The sequence below is a fragment of the Thamnophis sirtalis genome, unplaced genomic scaffold (assembly GCF_051295495.1).
Source record: "Thamnophis sirtalis isolate CommonGarterSnake01/CBP01778 unplaced genomic scaffold, rThaSir2_p1.2 scaffold_10, whole genome shotgun sequence".
In the NCBI taxonomy this organism is placed as follows: Eukaryota; Metazoa; Chordata; class Lepidosauria; order Squamata; family Natricidae; genus Thamnophis; species Thamnophis sirtalis.
The window spans coordinates 47,168,733-47,182,603 of record NW_028261390.1 but is presented as its reverse complement, the minus strand read 5'-3'; the positions used below and the strand labels follow the sequence as shown (position 1 = coordinate 47,182,603).

At 36.8% G+C, this 13,871-nt stretch overlaps 1 protein-coding gene across 2 annotated transcripts; it reads left to right on the top strand.

Annotated features, from left to right (window-relative positions):
* The first annotated feature begins 2,227 nt into the window (after positions 1–2,227).
* On the top strand, positions 2,228–8,219 carry CDKN2AIP (CDKN2A interacting protein). 2 transcript variants are annotated; one of them, XM_087724546.1, is made up of 3 exons: positions 2,228–2,676; positions 4,383–4,510; positions 4,983–8,219. In XM_087724546.1, the coding sequence occupies exons 1-3, from the start codon at positions 2,399–2,401 to the stop codon at positions 5,969–5,971; spliced, it is 1,395 nt and encodes a 464-aa protein (XP_087580672.1). In that variant the 5' UTR covers positions 2,228–2,398; the 3' UTR covers positions 5,972–8,219. The 2 variants fall into 2 exon arrangements, with proteins under 2 accessions (XP_087580672.1, XP_013907418.2); XM_014051943.2 differs by having other exon boundaries at positions 2,229–2,676; positions 4,980–8,219.
* The last annotated feature ends 5,652 nt before the right edge of the window (positions 8,220–13,871 follow it).

Here is a 13,871-nt window from a genome sequence, read left to right as displayed (position 1 = left end):
TGAACAATATTCTCTGTGTGATTAAGTCTGTGATCTTTTGATTACATCATTGTTGGTAAAAGCCTTAAAGAAATGTCAGTGGCAACGTACAAGCAGTGATTAATGCATCTTTAGGCAAGAAGATGGTGATGCACTCCTAATTTATGAAGTCAGCCTTTGATAGTTACTTTGAATACTTGTTTCAAACACACCTAGGATTAATGCCAGCAAGATAGAATGACTGATTGATTCATCTGTAACTCTGTGGGATTATGTCCTACAAGATGCAGCTGTCTTGTAATCTGGGATTTTTCTTGGACTCAGAGGTCTGTCTAGAACAGCAGTTGGAGGCCATGGCAAAGAAGGCTTTTGCACAATTTTTGACAGGTATAGTAACCTTTGGAAGGAACTCCCCGTGGAGATTCGTACCCTCACCACCCTCCAGACCTTCCGCGTAGCCCTTAAAACCTGGCTGTCCCGACAGGCCTGGGGCTAAAGACTTCAACCCCACTCAATAGTATGACTGTTGCGCTTTTTAACGATGTATTGTCTTCATGTTTGTAACCTGTTTGTCCTTCCCTCCCCTTGAATTGTGAGCCGCCCTGAGTCCCCTCAGGGAAAAGGGCAGCATACAAATAAAGTAATCTAATCTAATTTCTGAATCAAGAGACACTGCTGGATTGCCACATTGTCATTTTAGATTTGGATTACTGCAACTCATTTTACATGAAACCATTCCTATGGAACATTCAGAGGTTGCAAATGATTTAGAATATGGTGGCACAAATAGTTATGGGTTTGCCCAGGCTTGTCTTGTGATCCCTTTACTAGGGAAGCTGCACTAGCTGCTTAACTTCAAGGTTAAATTTAAGATGCTGTTCTTTTAAAGTCCTATGTAGCTCAGTATCTGACTGTCCACAAGTACACTTGCTCCAAGTAGAATGCCTACCTAGTGAGATCAGAAAGATAATTAAGGTTCCTGCTGCCAAAGCAAGATTATCAACACAAATCCAAACACTGAGTTTTCTGAGTGATAGCTCTCATTCTCTGTTAATAGTGTTTCCCTGAATTTAAGGACCGCCCTGTCACTACAATATTTCTGTTAGCATTGGAAGATCTGGCTCTGTCAGGAAATGGTTGGCATAAGTTGGAAAGTTGAATTAGGAGCAGGTTCAATAGACTACCAGAACTGAGAGAGTTTATTGTTGGAATTATTTTAACCCTATTACTGAATGTAGAAACATAAATCGCTCAGAATCTTTTGAATGGACTGGCATACAAGCCTTAGATAATTTTTTAAAAATGTCAGAAATGCTCAAGTTATAAATAAGAGTATCTTAGAAATAAAGCCATTGTGTTGTAGCTTGAATGGGAGTTGGAAAAGTATATTTAGAACCAACAACTGCATTTCCTGCTGAGTGCATTATTAATATTAAAGGATCTCCATCAGCTGTCTTCCCAGCTTCTACTTGAGTATATTCTGAGGAGGTAACTATTGTCATAGTTTCCCCTCCGTAATCATCCTTGTTATCTTTTGCTGCTCCTGTTTAAGTATCTCAAAATCTTTCTTAAAGTTGCCTGTAATTTTAGATTCTCTTTGCTCAAGTCTGCAAAGAAAAAAAAACATTCTTGGTTGAATTGTTCCAGTAAAGTCCCATTCCTACCACCAAGATTCCTATCACCCATCTCCTCCCACTTATGACTGCATGACTGTAACTTGTTGCTTGTATCCTTTTGATTTATACTGATATTGTTTCCTGATTGCTTATTTGTACCTTATGACTATCATTAAGTGCTGTATCTTATGATTCTTGACAAATGCATCTTGTCTTTTTTTCTACACTGAGAGCATATGCATCAAGGAAAAATTCCTTGTGTGCCCAATCACACTTGGCAATAATGAATCCCATTCCATTCCATCCCCATCCCAATTCATTCCATTCTATTCTGTTCTATTCTAAGACGACACGGGATCAAAAGACCCCTTAAGAAAACCTTTTACTCAACAGACTTTCAGCAAAAAGGGACTGAAGGGAAACTCAAACGACTTGTGGACCCAAGAGACTTTGATCATTTACTTTACACTCCACCACTTCCCACTCTCTGTCCCTCGGAAAGAACATCGAGTCGGGAGGAACGATGGGAAGGAAGAGCAGAAACTTTCATAAACAGGAAGATATGGGTCGCGCGGAAATGAGGTCATAAATAGGTAGCCGGAACTTGTCTATGATAATTCGGCAGCTTCTGGTTTGATCACCTCCGGGGGGGGGGGGGATGTTGAGTGGTCTTCGTGCTACCGCCGGTTTAAACGGGAAGCCAGTTCCTTCGCGTCGCGGTAACGTAGGCCGGAAGTAAATACTCCTGCGTCGGAGAGCGAGGTGCCAGCTGCTGGTTGTTAAGAGCCACTTCCCTGCGGCCCATGGCCGAAGGGGAAGCCGCCCCGGTAGCGGGGCCCGCCGCGGCGTCTAGCCAAGGGAACGAGAAAGCGGGAGAAGCGAGCGATGCCGGCGTGGACTGGGTAGAAAAGTTGCGCGACGAGTGTGAGCCCGAGCAGCACTGGCAGTACCGGCGGGAGTTCCTGATTCGCAATGCGGAGGGCCTGTCCGTGACCCGAAAGGACGACGCCGACCGCGCGGAGCTCCGTCGCCTAGTCTCTTTCTCCAGGGTGTGGGCCAACCACATCTTCCTAGGTTGTCGGTAAGTTAGTTGCGGTAATATTTTGGGGGAGGAATTACAAAATTCAATGCGCTTTCACGAAACGCTGTATTTTAGTACAGTAAAAGGAGTGGAGGAAAAAGATTGATAGGGGTTTTAAAGGGTTTTTAAAAAAATGTTTTAAATCCCATCTTAAGTATTTTTTATAAATAACTCGAGGAGGTAAACACACCAAATACTCCTCCCTCCTCCTGTTTTCGCCATAATAAGCCTGTAAAGCAGAGGTCCCCAAACTTGCCAAGTTTGAAGACCTCTGCTATAAGGTTTGGGTGGAGAGAGAGAATGGCCAAGGTTACCCGGCCACCTTTCACGGGGGGGGGGGGGGACTAGAGCTATCAGCCTCCTCATTTCTAGCCTGATGCCTTAACCAACTGGCTCTCTGTTTTAAGCATAGATCTCTGCCCAATATAAATGCTTCCATGGCTATACAATTTGCAGAGATAATGTTTACCATATGAGATTTGCTCTTGGGGAGGAGGTGGGTGGGCTTGGAAGATTGCTTTGAAGTCTCCCACATTTTGAAATTTTGCAAGAGGATCATTTTTTATTTTGCTTTTTCTTACAAACACTGTAACAGTCACAGTGGTAAATGTGGAAATCCTAAGCAGTCTTCTACCTTTTGTGCAACTGCATTTAATTATTGCAGCTGCTACTATGATAAAGCGCAATGTCTTTATTTGGTATAACAGACCTCTGCAGAATATAATGATTATAATACATTGCAATTCTTGGGTAATCTTCCCAAATAAATTTCCTGTTTACTATTTTTCCTCTATGCCCAGATTTAGAGGATTGAAGGAAAAGTATTGCTGTAATACTTATGGGGCACCTACAATTAAATTATCCCCACTGACTTGATTGCATTTTTCTTTTCACTTTAAATGCTTGGTTCTTGCTTTCAGTCTGTTGGTGTTACTTTTGATAAATCATCCTAAATGTTTTCTGTTCACATAATAGAAATCTTAACTATAGCACAATCAACATTCAATGAGTAGAAATCCTTGTAGTAGCTTGTCTAATACCTCCACTGTACTCTCTTGGGGTGAGCCTAATACAGGTAGTCCTCGACTTCCAACAGTTCATTTAGTGACTGTTCAAAGTCACAACGGCATTGAAAAATGTGACATGACCTTTTTTCACAGTTACAACCTTTGCAGCATCCCCATGATCATGTGATCAAAATTCATCTGACTCATTTATGACTGTTGCTGTGTCCTGAGGTCATGTGATCACCTTTTGCGACCTGACAAGCAAAGTCAATGGGGAAGCTTAACAACTGGGTTATTAACTTATCAGCTGCAGGGATTCACTTAACAACTGTGGCAAGAAAAGTCATAAAATGGGGCAAAACTCACTTAAATGTCTCACTTAACAGAAATGTTGGACTCAATAGTGGACGTAAATCGAAGGCTACCTGTATGTTTTATTAGCCTAAGTACCTAGACTTGATATTTGTTTTTGTTTTTTAAATCAAGACTTTGAGCTTTTATTTATTGTGCTTTATATTAAATTTAACAATTGTACATCACCTTGAAATTCTAAACAGAATGATGTTTTAAATAGCTTAACTAAATAGTTTAACATGCACCAACCCCAATGCTTCTGCTTTAGAAGCCATTGATGCGCTAAATGTCATGAATATAGAATCCATTTTCCTCAAAGTGCTAATTTCTATCTTTCCTGCTTAGATATTCTCCGCAAGTGATGGAAAAGGTGATGGACATGGCTGTAGGCATTACAGTGACCAATGCTCCAACCCACACTCTGAGAGATGAACTGGTTGCCAAGGTGAAACGAGGCATATCCAGTAGCAATGGTTAGCAGATCATAGCTGGCAAATACACATAGGAATATATTTAACCAAATACATGTTAGCTTATTTGTTAAAATTGTTAATACTTCAGAAATTATTTTTATTTAATTACTGCTGTGATAATTCTTAAAACTTTTAAAGTTTATAAGGTGGTTTTTTTTAAGTTGGTGGTGTTAACTAGCATTAAATAGTTACAATTCATAGTTCAGTTTGCCTTTTTTACCCCCCCCCCCCAAAAAAAACCCCAAAATGGAAAAGCTCCAGCTTTTTTATCCAAATTATAAATTCATGGGAAAAGTTATTTATCTTTTGTATTAAATATAAACTTTTTGCAAAATTTAATTCATTAGAGTTAAAAGTGAGGTAAAAGTAAGTTGATACTTTGGTTCTAGTTCTCTTGGTAGTGTTTTGTGGAAATAAGGATATTTGTATTTACCCAGAATTACATACATAATTTGTTTCTGCTTTCCAGAAGGTCCTTGCAAGAAGCAGGCTATTGGTGCTGACAAACCGCTTGAAGTTAATAATGAAAAGTCCACAAAGGCAGAGCTGAGGGTGGAAACAGATAAGGAATCTCTAAAGAACTTAGAAAAAGATATATCAAAAACCCCAGAGAAGACTCAGTCTTTGCCTACAGCAGCTTCAGCCTTGACCCAAAAAGTAGAACCTACAACAGCTTCAACCGTATCTCAGAAGACAAAATCTGCTTTAGCTTCAAAATTGACTCCCAATGTAACGCCTGCAGCAGCTTCAACTGTGACTCAGAAGACTGCTCCTGCAGCATCTTTAACTGGAGGAAGAATAGAAAGCAAAGCAGCTAATTATGAATCTACACCAGCTAATAAGCACAAATCTGAAAATGTCTTACAATCTGAAAAGAAAGTTGGCTTGGAAAGTACAACAGTATTAGCTTCAAAAAGTAGTACACCTACAAGCGTAGCCCCTATTAAAGTGCCCTGCAAATTGTTGACACATGAAGATGCAAAAGAAAGACAACCATTTTTCAATAGACTCTACAAAGCTGTTGCTTGGAAGTTAGTTGCTGCTGGAGGATTTAGTCCAAGTGTCAACCATGTAGAACTCTTAAACTCATCCATTCAGTCTGTAAAGGCAACATTAGATGTTGAATTTGTTCCACTGAAAGAGCTTGCAGATTTACCTCAAAATAAAAGCTCTCAGGAAAGTATAGTTTGTGAACTGAGATGCAAATCTGTGTATTTGGGTACTGGCTGCGGGAAAAGTAAGGAAAATGCCAAAGCAGTTGCTTCAAGAGAAGCACTGAAACTATTTCTCAAGAAGAAAGTTATTGTGAAATTATGTAAAAGGAAATACAAAGGAAGAGAAATTGAAGATTTGGTGCTTCTTGATGATGAATCCAAACCATTAAATTTACCTCCTGCTCTACGAAATCCTCAAGAAATATTGCATAACAGCGAATCTGTTACGGCCTATACTAGCAAATGATGTTTTATCACAAATCAATTAGTTATCTTTGTACAGTAAAGGAGAGTCCCAGATATTTTTTATTTCTTGGTTCTGTTTTGCAGAATAAATACCATTATTGTTCTTTTCACTCAGTAGTAAATGTAAATAATTCTTTAAAGATGTAAAGTGTGCAGAGATATGCCTTAAAATTTAGCACACTAGTGTGCTGTTTTATTTGCTAAATAGTCTACTGAACTCATATTTTTTAACTAATCAAGGTACAGTTTGCTGGTCAATGCAGTCTCATTTTGTAAGTCCTACAATTTGGTAACAGTAATGTTCATTTTTGAACCCTGATCCTTTATAAACCGTTAATAAAATACGCAAACAACAACCATTGTACCTAGATGGTAAAATGTTATTTAAAAATAGAAATATTTAATCACATGCTTCATGTGTTGGTTATACTGTTCACATGCCTGTTTAAAAAGCAAACTATTGATTTGGATTGTTTTAATTAAGTAGTGGTATTTAAATTTTAATTCAAAGAAGTATATGCTGGTCCTTTTTAATATCAAAATTACAAATTGTCATTAAATCTTCACTTTTCTTATTTTACTAAGGTTCCTCAAAGCGAATTTAATACCCAAATTTGTGAAAAAATCTCACATTCACTTTTTCAAATAAATATAGCTTTCTATATATATATATATAATGTACTATTTTCTGAGCACTTTTAATGATCTCAACCTTTTTTTTATAACTTTGATATTTGCTTTTAAAAACTTAAATCTTGTGCTGTAAATCAACAAGTTCAACAAATAGGTGCTAGTTTTATTAAAACATTTGCATTGCGTTCTAATCTTATGTCTATTTTCAAATATGTTTTCTAGGATTTAACAGATAAAATTTGTTGCACTAATTTACTGTGCAAGAGTGAAAACACTGCAGTGCTGTTTTTTCTCATAGTTAACACATGTCTGGCAGTGCTTTTTTCCTAAAGCAGAGCTCTATATTGTGTTCTCTCTGCAATGTTAGCTTGTACTAGAGTCATTACATTTCAAGCATATCTCTATAAATTAAAATCAAATACCACTTTCATTGTGCGACAGCTACTGAAAAATAGAGCAACCATACTGACCCAGGCTGTGATTCAGTAATTCACAAGCATTTATCAGCTTTTTATTTGTCTCCTGATCCAGGTGGAAGCTGTTGATATAATTTAACATGTTTTAAAAGTAGCTAGCACTAAGAATTGGTTTTAGGAATGTATTTTTGCAATGATTGGGGATCCTCTGTATGACCTGTGCTACCATTATTTTAAACCAGTTTAAAGTTTAATACTTTAAATATTAAATTTATGAATTGAATTATGGCTTCTCTGAGTTTTAGTCATTGATTTGGTGATTTTCAGAGATTTGATTTAAGTGACAGTGTTTCTCAGTTACCACTTTCAGATTTGTGGAGCAACTCCCAAATTTTAGCAAAGGCTAGGCTGGCAGAGGATTCTGGGGTTTGAAGTTCATAAATCTAGAAGTTGCCATAGTTTGGAAACTTATTTAAATTCAATATATTTTTAAAGCACTCTTTTTGCAAGTGTATTCTATTTGGTTTTAATGAATTTATTTTGGGAGGTTCTGAATGATCTATAAATATCTTTTGACAAAAACAAGACTTCCATCAGTAGTTGTCCCTAACATTGAGATTTTTCTTAAAGTAATCTAAGGAATAGTTAGCCTTTAGTGATTTGAACATCGGGGCCAGGATAAAAATGTTGACAAAAATAATATATTATCATTTCATGTTTTAAATGAAACAAGTAGAAATTACAGCAAAGTATTGCTTGAACTGCTAATATAACGTAGTTCATCTGACCTCTAGAAACCTGTGCCCCTGGAAACCTTTCCAGAGAAGTTGGGTATGTGTGTGTCAGAAGCAGTAAAAATGAGAGGAAGATGGGAGCTACTAGCAAAAGAAAGTACTGGAATAGTCTTTATTAAGATTTAATGTTAAGATTCCATTTTGGCAATTTCTTGCTGTCGGTAAACTTTTTGGACATCCACATTGTTTAGAAGGATTTGTGATCCTTTGGAAAGGTTTAGAGGAGGAGAGGAAAACCCTTCAATGAACTTTGTTTAACTTCGTAATCCAAAGCAGTATTTTAATAGTCTTTTCAAATCAAATTAAAGTAAGTATTGTGTAAGAATACTAGAAAAGAGATGATTGTGATTTTTTTTTAAGTGGTATCCAGTGTAAATTACCTTAAATAAAGGCATTTTTTTTATTTTTTAAAAATTTTATTTACACACACGTAAAATACACATACACAAAACTTAGACGTGCACCACATTTACACAATACAATACGAACAGGAGCTTCCTGTTCTTTCTAATAGAAATTGCCAATCGATATTGCTCACCTTATATTGTTTCCCCTTCTATTATATTTCTTTTGTATTTCACCATTCTTAACCCTCTTATCTTACTCCTCTGTCTGCTATATTGGCTGATTACCTCTAGTAAGTTTAAACCACTTGGATACATATATATGTGTTAATTCTCCTTAACTACTATTTTGGGGCTTTGTTGTCTTCCTTCATTGATCCTTGTTTCTTTCCTCCACCTATACTATTTATCCCATATCTGGTAGTATTCTGTTTCTTCTTTTCCCTGGATTTCTTTTGTTAATTTGTCCATTTCAGTACAGTCCATAACCTTTCTTATTATTTCATCTTCGCTTGGAATTAATTTGTTTCTGGGCAAAGGCAATCCTTGCCACTATAATTATATGTAATATTAAATACTGAATTTCTTTTTTTATATTTCATAGTCATTATTCCTAATAAAAAAACTTTAGGTTTCCATTCTATTTTAACACCTTTTATTACCTCTAGCCACTTTTTGATCCTTTTCCAAAAAATTTTAGCCTCCTCACAGGTCCACCATAAGTGGTAGTATGTTCCATGTATTGATTCACATTCCCAGCGTTTTGGGGAGGTATTTGTTGAGATTTTAGCTAACCTTGTTGGTGCCAGGTGCCATCTGTAAAACATTTTGTACTGATTTTCCTTGTATGCAACTGATAGTGTCATTTTTAAGTTTGTTCCCCAAAATTTTTCCCATTTATCCAATTCAATATTATAGCCAAAGTTTTCTGCCCATTTTATCATTTGTTCTTTCACGATTTCCTCTTCCATTTTATGCTTCAGGAGAAATTTATATATTCTCCCTATCATCTTTCTATCCGAGCTATGAATTATTTTATCCAATTCGTGTGGTTCTCTTTCGATGTCATATTTTAGTATCATTGTGTTTAGTTTTGATTTGCAAGTAGGTTAGCCAGTCAACTTTCATGTTTTGTTCTGCCAATTCTTCAATTGTTTTTAAATTTCCCTGTCTGCCAATTATGTCTTTGTATCTTAGCATTTTATTCATATCTATAAAATTTGGATGGATCGTCCTTTCTGTCGGTGATAGAAAGGCATTTTCTATTGTTTGGCTCCAGTTCAGATTTAAACAAATGTTTAAGAAATTATAATATTTATGAGCTCTTAAGTCAGATAGAGATACCATTTGCTCTGGATTAGTGATATTTTGTGGTATTTTTCTGCTAAAAGACTTGTATATCATTCTGACTTCTATTTGACTAGGAGTGGGGATTGTCTCTGTCAGGGAAGCCCAGTGCTTCACTTCAAACCAGTCCCTATCTCTCTTTAAGCTAACCCATTTAATGATGTAGACAAACACTGGAGAATGGTATGCTATAAATACTGCCTTCAGTGCCTGAATTAAGTACTTATGTAAGTGTATTACCTTGAAATCGGATATAACATTGAATCGGAGTAGACAAAAAGAAAAATAGTGCCTTTAGTGAAAAGTACTTCAGATTGTACCTATGTTTTGCTACAAATGTATACTTTTGTTTCCATTGTTACATTTGTTTATATGAAAATGGGTTGTTAATGAATGCAAGGAATAGTCATTGAACTGGTAATTTTTAACGAAATGTTTCCTTGTGTTAAGAGGTTTTGTGACGGCATGCTAGCTGAAAACATACCAACTAAATAAATAAATGGGTAAAAGTAGTAGACTATAGTACACTATATTTTAAGACCTTTAATACCTGGCTTCATATATTGAGTTAAACTAACATCATTTGCCTCATTTTGGCTTTATGTGTTGTGCAAATTGAGCAATTGTGGTTTGTAAACAAGGATGGACATGTACGGATCAGGTCAATTTGAGCTTCTTCAATGGAGCAAACCATGGCTTAATTTCCACTTTTACGTTCTTAACAAAAACGTGTGTCTTAATATACATGCAAAAGTATACCATTAATAGATGATGCCTTGAAGATACCTTTATTATGGTAATACTGTATCCATATAGGATTTGTGATATAGGACTTATTCCATTCATCCATGAGATGAGAATTGCTGATCATCTACTCTTCCCCTCCCCCTTTGCTCATTGTTGCAAAGAACCAAGCCCCAGAAATATTTAGTGGGTTATACCTTCACCACCATTCTGTAAGATTACGTCTGGAATACAGGCCGTCTTCTACAGGGCGGGGCATAACCTTTTCCTAGGGGGTCACAGCAACACTTGTAATAACAACACAAATAATTCATACACCATTCGAAAGCCCATCAAAAACTGAGTTTATTGACACGATTTAATAGTCAGTATGACCACCATTAGCCCTTCGAACAGCATTCAAACGAGGTGGATAAGAACACAACAAATCTTCAAACAGTTCCGTTCAATTTTCCAGATTTTCCAGAGGGCGGGGCATAACCTTTTCCTAGGGGGTCACAGCAAGATCGACAGCAGTTTACAACTTCCGCGACACCTCATTTTAAAGCCCATAAAAAACTGAATTGAATGAGCTATTAAATGTTAAATTTGTTTCGGTTGAAACTTTGAGAATGAATTTGGAAACTGTGTTGAAAAATCTGGAAAATCGAACGGAACTGTTTGAAGATTTGTTGTGTTCTTATCCACCTCGTTTGAATGCTGTTCGAAGGGCTAATGGTGGTCATACTGACTATTAAATCGTGTCAATAAACTCAGTTTTTGATGGGCTTTCAAATGGTGTATGAATTATTTGTGTTGTTATTACAAGTGTTGCTGTGACCCCCTAGGAAAAGGTTATGCCCCGCCCTGTAGTGCAGTGTTTCTCAACCTTGGCAACTTGAAGATGTCCGGACTTCAACTCCCAGAATTCCCCAGCCAGCGAATGCTGGCTGGGGAATTCTGGGAGTTGAAGTCCGGACATCTTCAAGTTGCCAAGGTTGAGAAACACTGTTCTAGTGGCTTACAGGCCTAACCTCTATGCTGGAGTAAGGAACTCTGTTAAGTAATGAGATGAGGTGAAACTGAAAACCAAGTTGAGAACCATTTGTTCTAAAAAAAAAAGTTGGAGATACTTTTTTGCCTTGGATTGCTTAATTTCTACATTGAGAAGATCCTCCTGCTGTAATGCTTTATGAGCTAGACATTCTTTCCAAAACTGCTTCATATGTAGAACTTGGTGATGCTCAGGGAAAACAAAGGAGCTCCGTGGATATCTGCATTTTTTTTTTTTTTGGTCTTTCAAATCGAAGCTTGTCTGTTAGTGTTTTTAAAAAATTGTATTGCAAGAAGCAATGGTTGAAATTATAATGACAGGAAAGTATTGGTATTTATCATATATGATTGAAAGCACAAATAAGGAAAGATGAAAATTTGAATTTAAATGTGTGTAATTCAAATCCCTTTACTCAAAGTTATATTAAAGTTGAATTTAAATGAATATCAACATGATTTTAAAGAATAAATCCTATTTCTATTTTCGCTATCTGCTCTATTCCATTATGTCTAAGGAGTCACTTTGTAGCTTGTAGCTGTCATTACCTAAGAAAGAGCAAAATGACCATAGTAATTTCCACTGATTCCAGAAAAACTGTTGTTTTTACAGTATCCTAAAGGTAGGTGGCAGCACTTTACAGACCTCAGCCAATATCAGAAATGCTAAGCCTGGTTGGAAGTGTTTTTTTAAAAAAAAATTCTCTTGCCATTTTTTTTTAGAAAAATAGAAAAATACACAAAAGCACACCCATCCACTATTGTAATTATTACAATAACAAAGAATAAAACATCCTAAGCCAATGTAATTCATTTAAATGTACCATATCCATATAATCAATGTATCTAATTAGGCTTGAGAAGGTCTATTCTAAATGGTTATGAAATAACATTTATCCAGTTAGTAATAAGTGTGTGTGTGTGTGTGTATGTGTATGTGTGTGTGTGTATGTATGTATGTGTATATGTATATGTGTGTGTGTGTGTGTGTATATATATATATATATATATATATATATATATATATATATATATATATATATATATATATATATATATATATATATATATATATATATATATATATATATATATGTCACACATTACTTGAATCTAGTCTCATATATCCAAATCAGGCCCTCAATATAATGCTCTTGCCTATTCCCTGGATCTAACAGGTAATATTCCTCCACAATGGTCAGATTCTACAATTTTGGAACATTAGTTCAAAAAGAAACCAAACCACACATGACCAAATAATATGAATTAATGTACCTCAAATGTTGTATGACACAGAATTAAATCTACAATCCAGTGGTGGGATACGACTGGTAAGCCCCGGTACAGTTGTACCGGTGCCTGCTGGGAGCACCAAGTATGATTCCCGTATGGTGCTCTGGAGGGCCCATCTGCCGAGCCGATCGGGACTTACGCATACGGAGCATACAGCACCTGCGCAACACTCCGCCAAACAGCTGGAGCATCGTGGAGAGTCACAGGCGGTAAGTACGCATACGCACACTGCACGCATGCTGCACGCATGCATGTGGTGGAAGCCCAGCCCCGTTGCACCGTACCAGTTGCGCCAGGATCCGGAACCTACCACTGCTACAATCCGTCTTTTGCATACATTCTTTAAGGAATCCAAACATACAAACTTAACATTTTTTAAAAAATTTGCATTCACTGATGTTCCATTATCAGGTATTCCAACCACTTATTTCATAATTCAATATTAGTAGAATAGAAAAGAATAACAGAGTTGGAAGGGACCTTGGAGATCTTCTAGTCCAACCCACTGCCTAGGCAGGAAACCCTACAACACTTCAGACAAATGGTCTAAAACAACATCTTAAAAACTTCCAGTGTTGGAGCATTCATAACTTCTGGAGGCAAGTTGTTCCAATGATTAATTGTTCTGTCAGGAAATTTTTCCTCAGTTCTAAGTTGCTTCTTGATTAGTTTCCACTCATTGCTTCTTATTCGACTCTCAGGTGCTTTGGAGAATAGTTGCACTCCCTCTTCTTTGTGGCAACCCCTGAGATATTGGAGCATTGTTATCAAGTCTCCCCTAGTCCTTCTTTTCATTAAACTAGACATGCCCAGTTCCTGCAACTGTTCTTCGTATGTTTTAGCCTCCAGTCCTCTAATCATCTTTGTTGCTTTTCTCTGCACTCTTTCTAGAGTCTCCACATCTTTTTTATATCGTGGCGACCAAAACTGAATGCAGTATTCCAAGTGTGGCCTTACCAAGGCATTATAAAGTGGTATTAATACTTCACGTGATCTTGATTCTATCCCTCTGTTTATGCAGCCTAGAACGGTGTTGGCTTTTTTGGCAGCTGTTGCACATTGCTGGCTCATTTAAATGGTTGTCCACTAGGACTCCAAGATCCCTCTCACAGTTACTACTATTGAGCGAGGTACCACATATATTGTACCTGTGCATTTTGTTTTTCTTGCCTAAATGTAGAACCTTACTTTTTTCACCATTGGATTTCATTTTGTTAGCTAGTGCCCAATGTTCAAGTTTGTCAAGATCCTCCTGTATCTTAAGCCTATCTTCTGGAGTGTTGGTTATTCCTGTCATCTTG

Excerpts from the sequence above, each read along its gene's own strand:
- CDKN2AIP (XM_014051943.2), top strand. The coding sequence starts at position 2,399 with ATGGCCGAAGGGGAAGCCGCCCCGGTAGCGGGGCCCGCCGCGGCGTCT. Across the intron at positions 2,677-4,382 it reads CACATCTTCCTAGGTTGTCG|ATATTCTCCGCAAGTGATGG; the intron begins GTAAGTTAGTTG and ends TTTCCTGCTTAG. Across the intron at positions 4,511-4,979 it reads AGGCATATCCAGTAGCAATG|AAGGTCCTTGCAAGAAGCAG; the intron begins GTTAGCAGATCA and ends TCTGCTTTCCAG.